Below are 17900 nucleotides of genomic sequence, written 5' to 3'. Positions count from 1 at the left end.
CATTAAGGCCAAGACAGACTATCAAAACTAACAACCTGACACTAAGACCGAATCAAACATGTTGAGAAAAACATGAAAGCTGCAATCCGTCTTTGGACATTTGACCAGTGTAACTAAATATACCACCCAATTTGAAGGTGATCTAAAATTGGTTCAGTTACTCAAATCATGCCCTAAGGGCCAACAAATATCTTTTTTTCTTTTGATGCAATAGAGGTTTGTTTCTAGAGTTCAAATTTACCCTTTTACGCAACAGATTACATTTAGCAATCCTTTATTACAAAGCATCAGTTCTCCATCAAGTCTAGAGGAAGACAGCATAAAACAATTGAGAAACCCACTATCCCATGAATAACTTTCATACATGGCATTTACAAAAATATTGGGAGCCATTACATAACCCTTTGTTTGGTCTATGAAAGAGACTTCCACTTTGTATTAAAAAAAAAGTAATGGGAAAAGAAAAGTTGGTTAAAAATGCACATTTAAAAATAACCAATGCAGGGAGAAAAAAATTAAAAAGGACAGAAAGACATTCATAAGATGATCAATGTCTCATGAAACAAGAAAGGTGGAATTAAAACATGGGGTTTGTGTAAAGACTAAAAACAAATGGTTCAAGGGCTTCGAGATGGCACGATCAGGAGCGAGAGCGGGAACGGCTATGGCGCGGGGAGTACTGCGGGGATCCTCGACTGCGGCGCGGGGAGTAGCTTCGGCTACGGTTGTTGCTGCGGCTGCGACTCCTGCTGCGACTGCGGCTCCTTGACCTTGATCTTCCATAGCTCGGACTGCGGGGACCGTCCACCTTCACACGGATGTACGCGGTTTCTCCCTGGCAGAGACAGAACTTTCCATTGAGCAAGTGTAGTCAACATTGTCACTATACTTACCAGACTTCCTGCAATGAAACATTGCTCTTTGGCTGTACACCAGTATTTTATATTTTGACAAGGTTTAGCTTTTGTAGTCACAAGGAAGGGTCAACCAATGCTGGATTTTGGCAATACAATTAGCCGGTAACTACTCGAAAACAAAAGACCAAATGCTGAACCGTTACAAAATGAAGCGACTTAAAGGGTTACTCCACACCAAAATGAAAATGTCATCAATCACTTTCCCCCATGTTGTTCCAAATCTGTAAGATTTCGTTTTATTGGTAGGTGATTAATGACAACATTTTCATTTTGGGGTGGAGTATCCCCAAGTATGCCTAGTAATTTACAAAAAATAAGATTGTCATTCAAGTACAAGACAGGGAGAGAGATTTTTTTTGGTTAACCTTTAAGCTGCCATGTACAATATGTATACATCTTACTTTCTTACCTTTTTGCACTAAAAGGTTTTCATTAGCACAAAGTAACTGTTTGTAGAACATGTGTGTGTATATAGCTACTCCTCTCTTACAAAAGGAGGCGATTAGAAAAGTTAAAAGTCTGGGCAGCATTTCTACAATAAGGTTAACATTAAAAAGAAATCGATTAACAATACCTACTTAACATATGACTGCAGAGAAAAGGATTTCTCCAAGTAACTCGTAGTTCTAAGATGCAGCTATTGATGCCAATTAGTTGGCTAAATTGTCAAGTCAAAATATTTTCACCAAGATAAACTCACTTACAACATAGAACCTCTTAGCACTACATTAGGATTTGCTTACCTTAGGAATATTCCAATGCTAAGCATATCCAAAAATACAGATTAAAATCTCAAACCTACCTCATGAGACCGAAATTTTGTGTTATCCAGTTTGCGAACGGCGTAGGTCATGTCCTCTTTGCGAACAAACTCCACCACACCAGTTCCATCTCGGAAAACATCAGCGTAACATACATCACCTGCTTCACGCATGTGATCCTTCAGATCCTGCCAGCTCCCGCTCGGTGGAAGCCCTGGAGCCAAATCCAACAAATCAATACAACTTCAAAAGGTTCATAAATTAGCTAATGCTGTGATGCAAACGTACCTGATACGATTACCCTATTCTCTGAACGTCTGGAGGGGGGTCCATATCTACCCCTAGGAGCCCCACCACCACCACCGCCGCCTCCACCTCCGCCACCAAAACCTCCTCTCCCGCTCCTGGGAAACTCCACTCGAAGACGATAGCCATCGTAGTCATAACCATCACGGGCATAAACAGCGTCCTCTGCATCTCTAAAGGAAACAGAGCAGGAAAGCATGCAAATAAATACCAAAATGGCATGAAAAACCAGTAAGTGTGGCAACAAATAACTACTAATAACCAGCTAGTTAAGGGACCTAACACTTAAAAGCAATGTGAAATTGCCTAAAATTGCAAAAATACAGAAGAGGTCAGTGCTAAACAAGGAATTACAACAAGATCACTGAAACTACAGTATTAAACATTTAAATAATAAATTGTTAGATTTCCTAAGACAAGAACGACATTTGGTTTAAAGTTTCAGAACCACTTTGAAAGTAGATGCACTTCAAATGTTGGCTAACGTTACTATAATCTTAAATCAAGCGCGAGAAGCCATTGCTCTAACGTTAGTTACAAAGCTAATTTCCATATCCAAGCCTAAGGCAGGCTTTAAAGCCTAAGTGAAAGTTTACACATTAAGTTGTGGTAAATGTTAGGTCAAAATAAACAACTAAGTTGCAAAGCCTGCACTAATTGACTAAAAACATCAGTTAATATAAACAAACGAAGCTCGGCTAAGCCGATTAGCATGTTAGCACAAAGCAAAAGTAAAAAAAAACTAATTTACATAAACACACTCTTGCGTGTATATATAAAGACTGCAAAAACAGAACAGATTTTTTTGGTTACAATATTCGTATAGTTTAAGAAGTGAAACCTGCAGAGTTTAAACAAACAGTTTAACGTTAGCCTTTAAGCTAAAGGTTCAAGGATCAGTTGTAATGTTACTCACCTTGGGTCTTCAAACTCGACAAAGGCGAATGGAGGTCCGCCTCGTCGGTTTTTCAGATCGATGTCTCGAATGGCTCCGTACTTATAAAACACATCTTCGACATCTTTAGTGCGGATATCAGGGGGCAGATTCCCCACATAGATGCGGCAGTCGTTGTTTCCAGCAGGGCCCCGGACCACACTGCCACCAGACATCTCTGCACGGATATACCTTCACCTTCCTGATGAGCAGAGACCGCATTAAATACATCTTTTGCGACTGATATACAACAACTGCATGTTTAACTTCCGAAATACGAAAAAACAAAGTGCAACACCACTCAGATACAAAACAAAGAGACTTACTATTGTTTGAAGCGCCGCTTGCACGCGCACGACGAGAACGTGTTTCCTCTGGAGAAGCGCGGGCCGCTTCCTCTTCAAGCGCGCTTTAGCCACCGCGGATGAATCTGGGCAAACAGGCTGAGGGGCGGGTAAAGGAGTAGCTACATCCGCGACGCCAAATAGTTCGGATAGTGACGTCGGAAACAATACAAATATTTTATACAGACGGGTAATTAGTATGGATAAAGAGCGAAAGGGTATGTCAAAACTTTGTTATATACTGTAGCGCTGACTTGTTCGGTCGTCGGGTGAAGTCAATTATTGTTTGCACCTGCTGCTGAGGTAAACTGTAGATTACCGACTGACTTACATGGAGACAAAGTAAAAAAAAAAAAAAACTATTTACAATTATTTGTTTACCTTGCGATTATATTATAGTAGCAATAGTCTATAGCCTAATATATACTATAATAACGAGCAGATGTAGCCTTGTGTGTATTCAAAGATTAGAGTCCAGAGACACATCTGTCTTCACAATATTAATGCAGCATTATCAGATTGTCAGTAATTTAGTTTCACATTTTGTTTAGGCAATAATGCATCAAGCAAGACATTCAGAATCATCAGATTCTCATCAGAAAAAAAGGCTTTATTAAAGCTTTAGATGATGAAAGGGTAGATTACAGTAGCATATAGATCTTTATATCAATCCTAAAAGACTCTTAACTGTTGTGGATCAACATAACACAGTCAGCTGTCACTTTATTAATACTCCATTACTTTCCTAAAGAATTATATTGGCAACAAAAGCTATCATTTTACAATGTTTTTAAGACAAGCAGAGGACACCACAAAATTTCACATCCTCAGAAACGTACTTAGAATTCACTTTCATGTGCGCTTTTACTGTATATCAACATCACATTGGAAGTAAATAATCGACTTATGTTTGAGTGTTTTATATGGAGGTGGCCGTGCAATCTGATAGCTTTCATTTTAGGCGGGTACGGGAATCAGCAGCAATTTCAATATGCATATCTGGAAAGGTAAAGAGAAAGACCAGTGGCTCCGCTGCTGTCACCACAAACCATGTACTTCCCTTGAGAGGCTAGACTGTTGATCTGAGGAGAAAAGAAGTAGAGAAGCAATTAGAGAGAAGATGTATGTTTCTATATCTGTCTGTTTATGTATAGATCTGGTTGGCATGCCTCTGCTCGTTTGATGAATTCCTCGGTTGCGGCGGCTTCATTGTCTCTCTCTCCATGCCAGGTCTTCAGAGCGGAGGCCTGCAGAGCTCGGCCGAATGAGAAGGTGAGAGCCCAGGGTTTCACCAGTGCACAGTTATTGATGGCATTTAGGTTAATGGAGGCCTCCTCCTCACTTTGACCTCCTGAGAGAAAGGTCACCCCTGAAAGTGCAGGAGGTCTGTGATCACGCGGTGTCTCAGACTCATCACTGAATCTGAAACCAGGTTTAGAGTTCGTGTACCCTCACCTGTCACCGCGGGCGGGACAGTACGCCGCAGAGCAGTCACTGTGGCCATGGCAACCTCCTCTGCACTGTATTTGGTTGGGCAGCCGTGTCCAGGGGTCACCATGTTGGGCTTGAGTAGTGTGCCTTCCAGATACACGTGATGATCAAACATGGCTTTGTAGACTTCTGCAAGCACCTGAATGAATGACAGAGAATGTGTAAAGAATAAGATCACCCAAAAACCGTGTAACTTGATTTATTCATCTATATTAAATGTTCATTTTTTGATGTAATATCTCTTTAAGAGGTAGAGTATAACCAACCCTCTCTGTAACGGACTGGCAACGCTTCAAGTCGTGGTCTCCATCAGGTAGGATCTCAGGTTCCACTATGGGTACAATCCCATGCTGCAAGTACAGTCGGGACAAGAACTCGAGCTTCAACAACACTCAGTTTTGCATGTCTTATAAATGAATTCAGCCGAATGAACATTTTACCTGCTGACAAATACTAGCATAGCGAGCAAGGACTTTAGCATTTTCTTTAATGCACAGGTTTGACGGTGTGGTATCACTGATTTTCATCACACAACGCCACTTCGCAAAGTCAGCTCCATCCTTTTTGTACTGAGCGCAGCGTTCTGAGAGCCCATCCAGACCTGTTGAGATGGTTAAGATGTTCAGTTCTGGTGATCATTATGTTCTGGGTCAAACTGACCCTAACTGGATTCAAGACAATTCACACAAAAAAAATCACAGTATGGAAAATATCCACGAACACTTCTCAAACATAACAATAAAAGTAAACATCGGAATATATATTTAAAACTGTATTGATTTTTTTTTTTAAACTGTAATTAATCTGTAAGGGTCTGTGCCCTTGCCTTTAAATAAATATGCAGGTCAATATTATTATACTTAATTTAATAAGGGAACCACGGAACTTATTCGAAAATAAATCAACGGTGAATTAAAACTGATTGATCAAATATTTCGATCCAGAGAACGGAGAACTTTAAAATACCTTGTGTAGTGGTTTCTCCATTAGTCCCTGGTAAGGGGACTACACCTTTGTCAACCTGTGAAGAAAGGGCAAATGTTTTAGAAATGAAAGACATTTTTAATTCAGCTCATTGATTTAAACACCCTGTCAGAAAAAAAGGTGCAAAAACTGTACCTTTATCAGTACAGTAGGTGCATATTATTACCTTGAACCCTAAGTTTTCCAACTTTTCATGTGTAAACAGTTGCCTCTTTAAGGGTACTGCCCTAGTATCAAGCTGTTGTACCCCTAAAGATATCATTTTAATACAATTAAATACAAAATTCTAATAAAGTGTTTCCCAAAAACGGGTTTTTGTGAACACTCCCTATATCTGTCCCGAAAGTATCCCACTGAAATGCTTTTTCTAATGATACATGAACGGAAGTTATGGATTAATTGGGATTGAGAAATGTTGCAAGCCAGGTTCAAACTCCCAGTACCTGCATGAGCACCAAGGTTCAGCATGTCAAAACAAATACTCCTACATCCATGCTAGTGAACGCTGAGACTTCATACCTTGATTCCGATAGTAATGCCCTTGTCCTGTATCATCTTGGCGAACGGGACGCCATCGTCAGAGTTCTGGTAGAGTGTTTCGTGGAAGAAGATCACCCCACCGATGCAGTTATCAATGCGGTCATCAGCGGTGAAGAGCACCTGGCGGTAGAGACGGCGGTTCTCCTCATTGTTCTCTACCCCTATCTGTTTCAAACGCTTCCCCATGCTGCCTGTTAGAACATCCACAGGATCAAAGTGAGTTCTTTCACACTGAAATTGATTAGGACTAACCGGAGGAAGCCACACTAACCTATGGACTCGTCTGCAGCAAGGATGCCTTTCCCTGGTGACACTATACGCAGAGCTATCTCATGTAGCTCCTTCTTTTGCTCAGCGGTGAGGGGAGGAAACTGATGGGTCATCCTAAGTGTCCAGCACAACCTGAGGATAGAGGAGAAAGAGTATGAACATTGTAATGACATAATCATAAACACGAGTACAGTACATAATCAAGATGGGATATCAAAGACATCACAATATATTGCCTTTGTGCTAAAGTTATTTATGCTTATAACAGGGTCTGTATGGTTCACATACCAAAAAATACAGTATAAAAAATACAGCATTGCAAACATAACTTGAAACTTAGGTCAAAATCAATATGGAAAATTCCTTAATATTAACAGTACGTTGTAGAAAACATGTAGAAAACCTAGAAATATCTGACAATTAGAAAATTGTGATTTTCCAGAACTTTTATTTGGTTATTTTGTTAGTTTCTGTGAGCTTAATCTCTAGAAAGCATCTAGTAAACATAAACATTAGTTAGATGTATTGAATTATTCTGATATATATTAAAATTTTGACACAGTTTACAAGCCTCATGCATATATAAATTACTCTTTATGAATAACTAAATTGCAAAAGTAGTTCTCAACTTCTTGAAAACCTTTTGACCCTTTAGCAGCACTTATACAGCTATCCAGAAAACGTATTATGCATAAATGACTCCCAGCATTAAAAATGATCTATTCATTGTCTAACTGGTAACTTGATGGTTTTAATAATAAAAACCTTACAAAGCTGGTTCTCCACTGAATATTTCACAAAACGGTGGCAGATAATTCAACAGAGGGAATTACTCACCAGGTCAGAGTGGACCGAGTGACTCTGACTGAAGGGGCTTTTTCCCGCAGACGAGATGAGACGTGACTGATTCTTTAACAGTACCAGTGTCCCAGTTCTTTATGAAGGTGATATCCCAGAGGATGCTGACACTTGTGGGGCGGAGCTTAACGTCATGCCCTCATTAAGTTATTGGAGGAGGTGTTAAAGGCCACCAAAGGTTGCCCACCTGACCCTCGTTCTCTAACAGCATGCATTCTCATTATTTTTCACAATGCAATGCAACCAAATGAGATTTTTTACATTTTCTATAGTGTTAAACTTGGTGGGGTAGAGTGGGTGGTTGCCAGGTTTTTGCTATACAGTGGTTATGGCTGGTTTTCAGGATAATTATTTACTCAAAAAAGCCCAGATATGGCTTGATTCCCTTATTTAGTGTAAATAAATGGGATTTTTTTTTGCAGTTTTATTATCTGCCAGATTGCCTAAAAGCCACATTATTTGAGGTATCAACTTTGTAGCCTGTTTGGTCTTTCATAATGTATTCCTGTCAACAATATAATTAGAGCAAACATGCCTCAGGCGAATCCTCAAATCTCCCATCATACCCTTAAGGAAAATATTGGCAGTCACAGAGCAAGCGGCTGAGATTTAGGAATGTGTGTTGAAAAAAGAAACGAGGTGGGGTCATGGCATCATTTGTAGTTCTATACAGGTGAGTGGAACTTTTAGATGACTTTATGATCTAGTTTTCAAGGATGAAAAAGGAGTCAAAGTTTGGAGATTCAGTTTACTAAAGCATCGATCTGTTGTGAAATTATGTGATCAATGCCCTTAAAGTGGCTTTAAAAGTTGTTTATTCATATCACATGTAATATGTATAGAAATAGCCAAAACTTTAGAAGCATGTTCTTCAATTATTAATATGAAACCAACAAGGTACTGTAGATAAAAATGTCAGGTTTAGAGGGATGCCCAATGTTTCATTATACATAAAGGACTGAACCCATTGGAAGTAGACTCTCAGGAGAACTGTTAAGAGTTACGGATATTTTAAGCCACCTCTACTGGGGCTGTGAATTTTTTTCCTGATTCCTAATTAAAAACATTAATAATGATGCTTTATCTAGTGTTCAATTTTCAGGCCTATTAAGACTGCTCCCATTTGGGTTTGTCATTGCTCTCACAAATAGGTCACGCTAAAATCCCAAAGCTGGAGTATGTCTCCAGGTATCATTCACAGATATATATATTTACCATTCTATCTTTTGAATTGTAATGATGTGAAATTATACTTTTGTCCTTCACATCAATTGATGAACGAGTTTTATTTTGGGGACATATGGTGAGAATGTTCTTTACTGTACTGCTGAAAACGGATGTAAAAATGACAGATAATCAAATAATATTCAGATCCTCATTACCATAAATACCACATACTACTTAATATAACCTAAACTGTATTATGTTGCATTCTATTATTATTAAGCATCGCACTATACATTACATTGCACATTACACTTCTGTGTATTTCACAGTACGTTTATTCTGTGAATCAATATATTAATAAACATATTTCATATATTGGTAATAGTAATGTTGTAGCATATTAGCCTTTTTTATATTGTACCCAACAATGGCATTTTCACCATTTGTGTTTAACTAAATAAACGAAATAAAAGCAACAGTTCATATACTATTAAGACAAATATTGGGCAAATGCTATAGGGCAAAATGTAACTTTCAAAACAGAGGTAACATTGTAAAAAATGTAATACACTTTCTGTATCAGATTATTAAATAAGATTAACTCTGTAGTAATACTTGTTACTCACTGGCTATTCACATGATGACTGATTTGTGGGTGAACTATTAGAAAAATGTGGTGGCATTTTATCTTGTCTTTGGCAAAACACAATGTTAAAGAGAGAAAAATTTAGTTAATTTATGTTTTCTGTTTTCATAGAAAAGTGGTTCCTATGGTTTTTGTTTTAGAAAACAAACAAAGATTTATAACTCTAACCCTTGCAGTCTGTCAGTCATATAATGGACGTGGATGGGAATCACCACTTTGAGAGTGTTGATGGGGTTTTTTTTACTCTCAAAGCGGTGATTCCCGTCCACGTCCATTATATGACTGACAGACTGCAAGGGTTAGAGTAAAAAATCTAGGATGCCCTGGGGGTAAGCAAATAAACATCAAAAAGGCCTGTCAAGATAACAAATTTTGGTAATTATTGCGATAAACGATAATATTGTTGTTCTAAGACCAGTTTCAACTAATATAATGATAATGGCATAATAACGTAGGTACACCTTTTCAAAGATCAATATACGTTTATTTTATTTTATGGCAGATTCAGAGCAAGAAATACCAACATGTTGACTTTGTGTGGCTTAAAAATGTATTCACTTTGTATGTTATATTATGTTTATATACCAGTTAGGGATGCTCATATTGACCGTTTAACCGTTAACCGAAAGTAAACATTTTGACCGATGAAGTTTACATATCACGTCTTTTTTGTGCTCAATTTCGTTATTTCAAATGCGGTATGCACGCTCATAATAGAAGAGATGCACTCGTTTTTTCCAGGCGCGTCCGCACCACATCTAGTTAAAAACATCTCAGCTTTTCAGAATGATGCAAGCGCACCAGGTCATGTGACAAGAACCAACTCAATCAGCTTCCTTCGGGGTGAAATTCCCCGTTGTATTTGAAGAATGGTGTGCACCCAAACACTGCGTTTTTTACTTTTCTTCGGAAATAAATCTCGTAGCAGAGTGACAGCAAGGGTTTTTCAGTGGTGTAAATCCATTACTGAAATTTCCGTAACAGATATCGCAGCTAATGGATGCTTGGCAACAACAGACGCCTCAGGAGCGCAACTGCCCAAATGCTTTGGAAAGAAGGAGAAAGCCACACGCGCGTGTGTGTGTTAACTCACTGGGTGCATGACACACGCAACCACGCACCTACAGACATATTTAGCTGAGCAAGCCAAATGAAGCGAGCGAAAAGTAGGCCCATTTCGACAGAAAGGGCAACGAAGTTACGTGGTATTAAAATAAAGCAGTATTGCAAGTATCACTTGCGACGCAAACATCCACAAACAAATGAAAGGCGCTGGCCACTCCAGCGAGACATTATCTTTTTATTCCCGGGACATCTGTGCCATCGGAGAGTGTTTTCTGCCGCAGGCTGTCCACAGGCTGCGCTCCAGACTAACCCCACATGTTACATTTTAAAAATACAAATAGAAAAACTAAATTATCGCGGCCGAAAAAATTGTCGAGCTCATTTTTTTTTTATTGTGTGATTAATTGATTTATCGACTATCGCGACAGGTCTTACATCAAATTAAAATGTTTGGGTGAACTATCCCTTTAATCTTCATCTAGGTAGGAGACAAATCTGCAGGGTTTGATGGAGAGTTCTGTAGGTCACACTCAAAATTCTGAAGCAGATCTAATGATAAACCTCGCATCGACCTTTCCGGTCGGTCAGGATGATTCTTCAGCTCGAGGATTGGCTCAATGGGACTTTTCTGCAGCAGCTGGGAGTCAAAAGACATGCCGTGGAAAAACTTCTGGCTTTGGAAGAGCTCCAGGCAGCGTAAACGACGTGTGGGGATCTTGCACAGAAGCTGTATACACACACACACACACACACACACACACACATACATATACATACACACACACACACACACACACACACACACATACATACATATACATACACACAAATGTATAATAACAACACAAAAAATATTTATGAATTTATTGTTTATACCCATAAACCTCAGATGATATTAATAAAAAAGATGAAAATGTTTTACATTTATATTTCACATAATGCATGCACTGTAATATGTATTACACTTATATGTATGTAATATTGTCTTTTTAATTATATATTCTGTCTATGAATATAAATCACAGTGAAAATCTATAAGCATGTAAAAAACAATAGTTTTTAATGTATTATGTCTGTTTATGAATATTAATCAAACCTTTGTGCAAATAATGTATAAATATATTTTAAGTATACATTTTCAGTGTGAATTCCTCTTAAATGACATCCTTCACATAAAATATGGGGTATCAATAAAATACATTATGTATTCTGTACATTATGTAATCCATTAATACATCAAAATACAAATGTATTAATGTTTTAAACATTCATTATAGAACATCCATAAAAAGAAAAATGTAAGACAATAATATATAATTTATGAATGTATTATTATTATTATTTCATGGATATATTGTTAATACTCATAAACATTAGATGATTATTAATGCAATTCATTAAAAATTTATTATTAAATGCTTTCTACATGTATTTATATTTTAAACATAAATAATACAATTTTATATGTAATATATTATTGTCTTTTATTGTATTTTAATGCATGTGTATGAATATCAACCATATTCAAAACCTATATGCATGTAAAAAAATGTTTTAAAATTGTATTATGTATACGTATATAAATCATAGTTAGTCTGAATGAATGAATGAATGAATGAATGCAGATTATGTATAGCATCTCACCTCTATGAGCAGGAAGGCCAGAGCTGGACTGAGGCTTGCAGGCATGTCATATGGACACTCACTGACACTGGTCAGCATATCACCGTGATCTGCTTCCGCAGGCAGAGGAAACTACAAGATAATCGAGAACAAGCTCACAGTCTGTATAAGCAGCCCGTAGCATTTTCCACACATCACTGAGTATATGCTCGTCCTGCAGTATAGCCTCTAGATATGTCTCACCCCTCCAGTGGCTAGAGCATAGAGAAGAATACCAAGAGACCACCAGTCTGCAGCGTGGCTGTACGGCCCGCCGCTCAGGACCTCAGGAGCTGTTTGATAACCACATCATGTAATTAAATATCCATCTTTACAGAAATAGCTCATTTGCTTAGAGCTATAAGTGTCTTCAGTTACTGCCAGATATAGCTGATGGTAAACACAGTCCTTTCCCGTTTAAAGATTTCAGCCTCACCCATGTACTGTATTGTGCCGCAGATAGTAAAAGCTCTGTCCCCATGCTCAAGACGACGAGACAGCCCGAAATCAGTCAAGCGGAGGTGACCTAAATGAGACAGATTTAATGTCTATTCCACAATTCCCTTTTCTGAAAGCTAAAAGCCAAATGCTTCACAGTTGAAATGGACATTTGAAAACGATCCAAAGACACAAAAGATATATATATATATCTGAATCATTACAATATATCAGTGTTGAATTTTGATTGGAAATATATATGTATACACACACACACACACACACACACACACACATGTTGGTATATGTGGTTAATGGGGACTCTCCATAGGCGTAATGGGTTTTATTCTGTACAAACTGTATTTTCTATTGCCCTACCCCAACCCTACACCTAAACCTAACCCTCACAGGAAACTTTGTGAATTGTTGGATTATCAAAATAACTAATTCTGTATGATTTATAAGCATTTTGAATTACAGGGACACTAAAAATGTCCTCATAACCCACTTCCTCATTGTAATACCTGTGTCATACCCATGTCATTATACAAATTTGTGTCCTCATTAACCACATAAACAAGCTCACACACACACACATACACACTCACTCACTCACACACAAATGTAATCAACTTTACATTCTCAAAATCACTCAAATGTGTATTAATAAACTCTCTATAATAATCTATTGATACCTTTATCAGTCAGAAGTATGTTTTCCATCTGTTTATTAAGAAAACAAAAAATTATATTTTCTGAGCATTTAAATAGGATGCATTCAAACATTTATTAACTTAAGTAACATATTTATATTTAGTCATATTTGTAAAATATGACAAAAAAATTGAATATAGTTAACGTGTTCAAACATATACCTTCACATCCCTATGCATTATTCCAAAGTCGTGCAAAAAGCCTGAAAATTAAAAAAAAAGTTGTGTCACCGATACAAATTTACAACATCTGTTTGTGAAAATGACTCTAGGCTAAATATATTAAAATTATTTCAATACAAAATAAGCATTTAAAGTGTTCGTCCATATACATAATGAATGTAACAACACTCACCCAAAGCAGAGCCCAACTCGGCAGCAAACACTCGAACATCTCTCTCATCAAAGCGGCCCTTCAGGCTCCAGTAAGTATAGAGATCGCCAGTGCTGCAGTAATCACACACTGAACACAAACACACACCAGCCAGAGATAAGAGACCAGAAAGACAATGTCACAGCAGGCTGACTGGCCTGACCTTGAGGCCCGCTCCTCACAGATCAAACTCTTAGGGACTTCAGTCAAGCACAGAATGATCTGGAGCAGTATTTTTGAGTATAATCACAAGCCGGTGACACAATTTCAGTCTGTCACAGGGTCACGGAGGGAGACTTTGGAAAGGAAGTAGACACAACACAATGATTAAGTCTCATAGCTTGCCCTGGCTAATGGATGTGGAGAAAGAAATACATGGGGGGGAGGTTTAGCAAGAAAAACACACTGAATGAAACCGATAAATCACATGGTAAAGGAACAAATCAAATAAGAATGAAGCACTGAGCAGATCTTTCAAGAATTGTACTTTTATGCTCTCTTGACAGATACATGCACTCTTGTAAACCAGTCGATTTCAGATGATATCCATGCAAGACTACAAGGAAAACACAGCATAGCAACATTAAGGTTGGGGCAGAACTGTTTGTTTGTCCTGGCCAGTGTGGGCAGATGGGCAGTGTTTTTAAAATCACAGTTAGTACAGTAAACATCACCTTTCACTTCACATGTTCCTTTAAAGAAGGGCTTTTCAAACTTTTTGATGAACCTACATATCTGAGGCGCCTTTTCAATCACTCCTGTGTAACGGACAAACTTTCTAGTATATATATATATATACACACACACACACACACACACACACATATATATATATATATATATATATATATATATACACACACATATATATATATATATATATATATATATATATGTGTGTGTGTGTGTGTGTGTGTGTGTGAGTGTGTGTGATATATTTTTAAAAGAGTTATTATTATATTATATTTAATTATATTATTAATAAATTATATGAATGAATAAATACATAATTACTGTACACTTTATTGTATTTTATTTGGTATGTGTGTATATATATATATATATATATATATATATATATATATATATATATATATATATATATATTTATATATATATATTTATTTATTTATTTATTTATGTAATCTGGAAAATATTTATGTAGTACATAATATTTTTTTTTCATTATTAAAAACCTTTTCACAGTGTAAGAAAAATGTGTTATTATAAAGACAGCATGCAAATGATCATTAATTAATTAGTACAATAATATAATAATACAATTTTACCTGGAAAATATTTGATATATAGTAGGTAATTAGGTTAATTAATATACTTGTACAGTACAGTTGTATAGCTATTTCCTATAAAATATTACATCTACATATTCAATATTGTCTATTGCCATAAATCATAAATCATTAATAGGTAAAAATTGATAGCCTGAATGCACTGTAAGTTGCTTTGGATAAAACATCTGCTAAATGCATACATTTAATTTGATTTTAATTTAAATCCTTCAGTAAGCAAGCTAAAGATAACTGTTGAGGATTAATTCTTAAAAAGGTCAAATATAATACTGAAATGCTTACGTGTATTATAAATTACATGATTTATATTTGTGTGTGTGTGTACAGATATAAAACGTTTAATTTATATATTACGTTAACGTTGTAAAAATAACTTTTTTAATGTTCATTCTCTCAGCAAACCCCAGTTTGAAGCCCCCTGCTTTAAAGCGAAGGGAAATAAGGAGCGGGACAGTGGGTATGTGCGTGGTGCGACTCACTGATGAAGAGATTGCTCTGGCTCTGCCAACAGTCCCGGAGACTGAGGAGGAAAGGATGTCTGACCTGGCGCTACAATGTAACAGTTGACAACACAACATGAGATGGACGTGAGTGCAGGCGCTGAGCGGAAGTGGGAAGAAATAATAATGGCATGAGCAAAACAATTGAAGTATGAAATGTGTGCACGCTTCTAGGGTATTGACAGAGGAAGTCAGCGTTGTCCATGTCTCGCTGGCCCGGTTAGAACCAGATCAGACGAGCCACAGCCGACACAGAGCGGCGCAGTGTGACTCACTTGAATGATCACCTCCTCTTTGGACTGCTGGAGGACTCCGTTTCTCAAAACCTCAGCTTTGGATAAAACCTAACCAACAGTGACAACAGAAACCGGGGAATGAAGATGGTGCAGCGTACAGAACAAAACACACTTTCCAAAAGGCAATAACATGACAGGGAATTCAGAACAAGGCAGAAAAGGTCACCTTAATAGCATAGGTCTCATCTGTAGACACGTCCTTCACCTTCAAGATTGGACCAAACGAGCCTTTAGCTACAAAACCAAGAATCTGAGAAAAGAATCACTGATTAAAAAAGACAAACCGCAGGATTTAAGAGGGAGTGTGATTAATGGTATTCAGTGTGCACTTGTAGAGTACTTCAAATCTTAAAAGTCATTTAAAAAAGTATATATAAAATGCCACTTGAGTGTCCTACACGAAGAGTACTACACGGTCATGACCATTTCTTAACAGACTTAAGTACACTTTATAAAAGTGAGCTTTATAATGATGTATGTAAAGTGCATTTTAAATAATTATATATTAATAACATTGTGTTATGCTTATGCTGATGTGCAGACTAACATACTAAAGAAACAAACAAAAGCATAGGAAAATGTTAACATTTAAAATAGATATATATTTTAACTGTACTAAATTACAACTTACAAATGTATTTAAATACCTGACATATAAGTTTCAATAGAAATGACAATAAAGCATATTTTAGTTTACCATAAAAGCTTAGCAGTACAATAGAAGTAATTATGAAATTACATATAAAGATACTTAAGTCCTACTCATCAATAAAGCATTCCTAGGTTCAACTAATAGCATTTAATATAAACTATGGTACATTTGAATTTCATTTCAATTTACATTACATTCAATACACACTTAAATAGTACATGATGACAGTTTACATTTTTGGGTGATTTATATGAGGATTTTATGACTTGTGGCAATGAACTACCTGTAAATGCTTATGCCCAGTAAAACTTTGAGGAAATTCGGGGAGGAAACTGGAAATAAACTCTAGACGAGGTCCCTCAGTGTTTGAGTCTGAGGGCCGAGACTGCTTAGAGACGGGGTCTTCTCTGTGCTGGGCGCTGCGTCTAAACACACTGTGATGAACAAGCTGAGCCGGGACAGACAGGAAGCCCTGATCACATGACAGGGATCTCCTCTTCACCTGCCATGCTGAGTCCTGCAGCAAAGACCACATCATTCATAAAAACTATACAAAATCACAATCACTTATGATAACACATAGGCTAATATTATTCATATAAGTGTGTGTTAAATATGCAGTGGCCCCAAAAGACTACTGAAAGTTCACCTAAAAAGAATAATTCTGGAATTGTTGTATTTAAAATGATCACACTTTATTATAAGGTCTCATATTAACAAACCATTAACTACAACTTTTGCCTCAATAAACTACTAATTTGCTGCTTATTAACTGTTAGATAGGGAGTTGTTAAGTTTAGGTATTGCGTAGGATAAGGAATGTAAAATATGGTCATGCAGAATATATGCTAATAAACAGCCAATATTTTAATAATAATAGGCATGCTAATAAGCAATTATTAAGTAGTGAGAATTGGTCCATAGGTGTTACCTTTAAAATATGAGCTGCATTGCATTAAACAGCAGAATATAAAATAAAGCGTAATTTTAAAATAAACAATAAAATATGAAGTAGGCTTATTTTGTTACTTAAGGAAATTCATGAGGAGCAAACTGTATAACAACACACGAATAAACGTTGAATGTTTTTTCTGTGTTATTTCTTACAACGTTTTTCCATCTACGTTTGTAAAGTTGTGTAAACTGATGTTATGCGGGCTCATTTATTGGTGTAGTTAGATAACGTCTGTAAATATAAATATCATCCAGTATTTTATCAGTTGTAAACAATTCTTAAAACGGTCACTTAAACACATTTGACTGATTAACACATGAATAACATCTCACGTGTCAACGTAATCTGAATTTAATAATGAAATTGATATAGCCTTTCATGAAACCGCGAAGCACAATCAATATTTCAATCAGACCGAAGCGTTTTCACACATCTTTACTTTGAACAAATTGTTATTCATCAGTGTGAGGCGTTATAGGACAGTAAACACTTTTTACCTTATTCTTACTCCCGTCGCCGCCCATCACATTTTATCAAGAAGAAATGAACGACACACGATATTTTCTACTCTCCAACAAAACTCCGTCAGTAAAAAGTGAATCCCACGTTATTTGGACCAGCATTGCAGACAAGAGAGTGCTTTTTCAGGAGACACATAGGTCAGTTTGCAACCCTTTGATACACATGCAGCAGCTCGAGACTCCGCCCCGCCTACTCA

At 36.9% G+C, this 17900-nt stretch overlaps 3 protein-coding genes across 5 annotated transcripts; all 3 read right to left on the bottom strand.

Moving 5' to 3' along the window:
- Window positions 1-257: 257 nt before the first annotated feature.
- srsf1a (serine and arginine rich splicing factor 1a) lies at window positions 258-3469 on the bottom strand. The gene is made up of 5 exons (XM_052576326.1): window positions 3245-3469; window positions 2901-3120; window positions 1967-2157; window positions 1720-1892; window positions 258-835 (listed from the first exon to the last, which is right to left on the bottom strand). Exons 2-5 carry the CDS (start codon window positions 3092-3094, stop codon window positions 641-643), a joined length of 753 nt encoding a protein of 250 aa, XP_052432286.1. The 5' UTR covers window positions 3095-3120; window positions 3245-3469; the 3' UTR covers window positions 258-640.
- A 382-nt stretch (window positions 3470-3851) lies between these two features.
- Window positions 3852-9388, bottom strand: aldoca (aldolase C, fructose-bisphosphate, a). Of its 2 annotated transcripts, XM_052576323.1 has the most exons (9): window positions 7385-9388; window positions 6549-6679; window positions 6257-6468; window positions 5720-5774; window positions 5194-5354; window positions 5020-5103; window positions 4718-4892; window positions 4432-4631; window positions 3852-4344 (listed from the first exon to the last, which is right to left on the bottom strand). In XM_052576323.1, exons 2-9 carry the CDS (start codon window positions 6658-6660, stop codon window positions 4249-4251), a joined length of 1095 nt encoding a protein of 364 aa, XP_052432283.1. In that variant the 5' UTR covers window positions 6661-6679; window positions 7385-9388; the 3' UTR covers window positions 3852-4248. The 2 variants fall into 2 exon arrangements, with proteins under 2 accessions (XP_052432283.1, XP_052432282.1); XM_052576322.1 differs by lacking the exon at window positions 7385-9388 and having other exon boundaries at window positions 6549-7297.
- A 292-nt stretch (window positions 9389-9680) lies between these two features.
- On the bottom strand, window positions 9681-17883 carry rskra (ribosomal protein S6 kinase related a). 2 transcript variants are annotated; one of them, XM_052576320.1, is made up of 12 exons: window positions 17680-17883; window positions 16511-16744; window positions 15742-15825; window positions 15555-15623; window positions 15259-15328; window positions 13452-13559; window positions 13259-13299; window positions 13079-13106; window positions 12382-12471; window positions 12150-12238; window positions 11928-12038; window positions 9681-11010 (listed from the first exon to the last, which is right to left on the bottom strand). In XM_052576320.1, exons 1-12 carry the CDS (start codon window positions 17704-17706, stop codon window positions 10762-10764), a joined length of 1200 nt encoding a protein of 399 aa, XP_052432280.1. In that variant the 5' UTR covers window positions 17707-17883; the 3' UTR covers window positions 9681-10761. The 2 variants fall into 2 exon arrangements, with proteins under 2 accessions (XP_052432280.1, XP_052432281.1); XM_052576321.1 differs by lacking the exons at window positions 13079-13106; window positions 13259-13299.
- Window positions 17884-17900: the final 17 nt, after the last annotated feature.

Source organism: Carassius gibelio, chromosome B15 (assembly GCF_023724105.1).
Source record: "Carassius gibelio isolate Cgi1373 ecotype wild population from Czech Republic chromosome B15, carGib1.2-hapl.c, whole genome shotgun sequence".
NCBI lineage: Eukaryota > Metazoa > Chordata > Actinopteri > Cypriniformes > Cyprinidae > Carassius > Carassius gibelio.
Note: the sequence above shows the minus strand (reverse complement) of the source record. Positions and strands in the feature narration are given on the sequence as shown.

What these genes read in the sequence shown, in the direction of transcription:
- srsf1a (XM_052576326.1), bottom strand. Translation starts at nt 3,094, where the DNA reads ATGTCTGGTGGCAGTGTGGTCCGGGGCCCTGCTGGAAACAACGACTGC. An exon ending in GTCGAGTTTGAAGACCCAAG is followed by an intron (nt 2,158 to 2,900) that starts GTGAGTAACATT and finishes TGTTTCCTTTAG; the next exon opens with AGATGCAGAGGACGCTGTTT. An exon ending in CAAAATTTCGGTCTCATGAG is followed by an intron (nt 836 to 1,719) that starts GTAGGTTTGAGA and finishes TGTCTCTGCCAG; the next exon opens with GGAGAAACCGCGTACATCCG.
- aldoca (XM_052576322.1), bottom strand. Translation starts at nt 6,726, where the DNA reads ATGATTATGTCATTACAATGTTCATACTCTTTCTCCTCTATCCTCAGG. An exon ending in TGCTGCAGACGAGTCCATAG is followed by an intron (nt 6,469 to 6,548) that starts GTTAGTGTGGCT and finishes ATGTTCTAACAG; the next exon opens with GCAGCATGGGGAAGCGTTTG. An exon ending in AATTCATCAAACGAGCAGAG is followed by an intron (nt 4,345 to 4,431) that starts GCATGCCAACCA and finishes TTTTCTCCTCAG; the next exon opens with ATCAACAGTCTAGCCTCTCA.
- rskra (XM_052576320.1), bottom strand. Translation starts at nt 17,706, where the DNA reads ATGGGCGGCGACGGGAGTAAGAATAAG. An exon ending in ATGAGACCTATGCTATTAAG is followed by an intron (nt 15,624 to 15,741) that starts GTGACCTTTTCT and finishes ACTGTTGGTTAG; the next exon opens with GTTTTATCCAAAGCTGAGGT. An exon ending in TGGCCTTCCTGCTCATAGAG is followed by an intron (nt 11,011 to 11,927) that starts GTGAGATGCTAT and finishes GTGTGTATACAG; the next exon opens with CTTCTGTGCAAGATCCCCAC.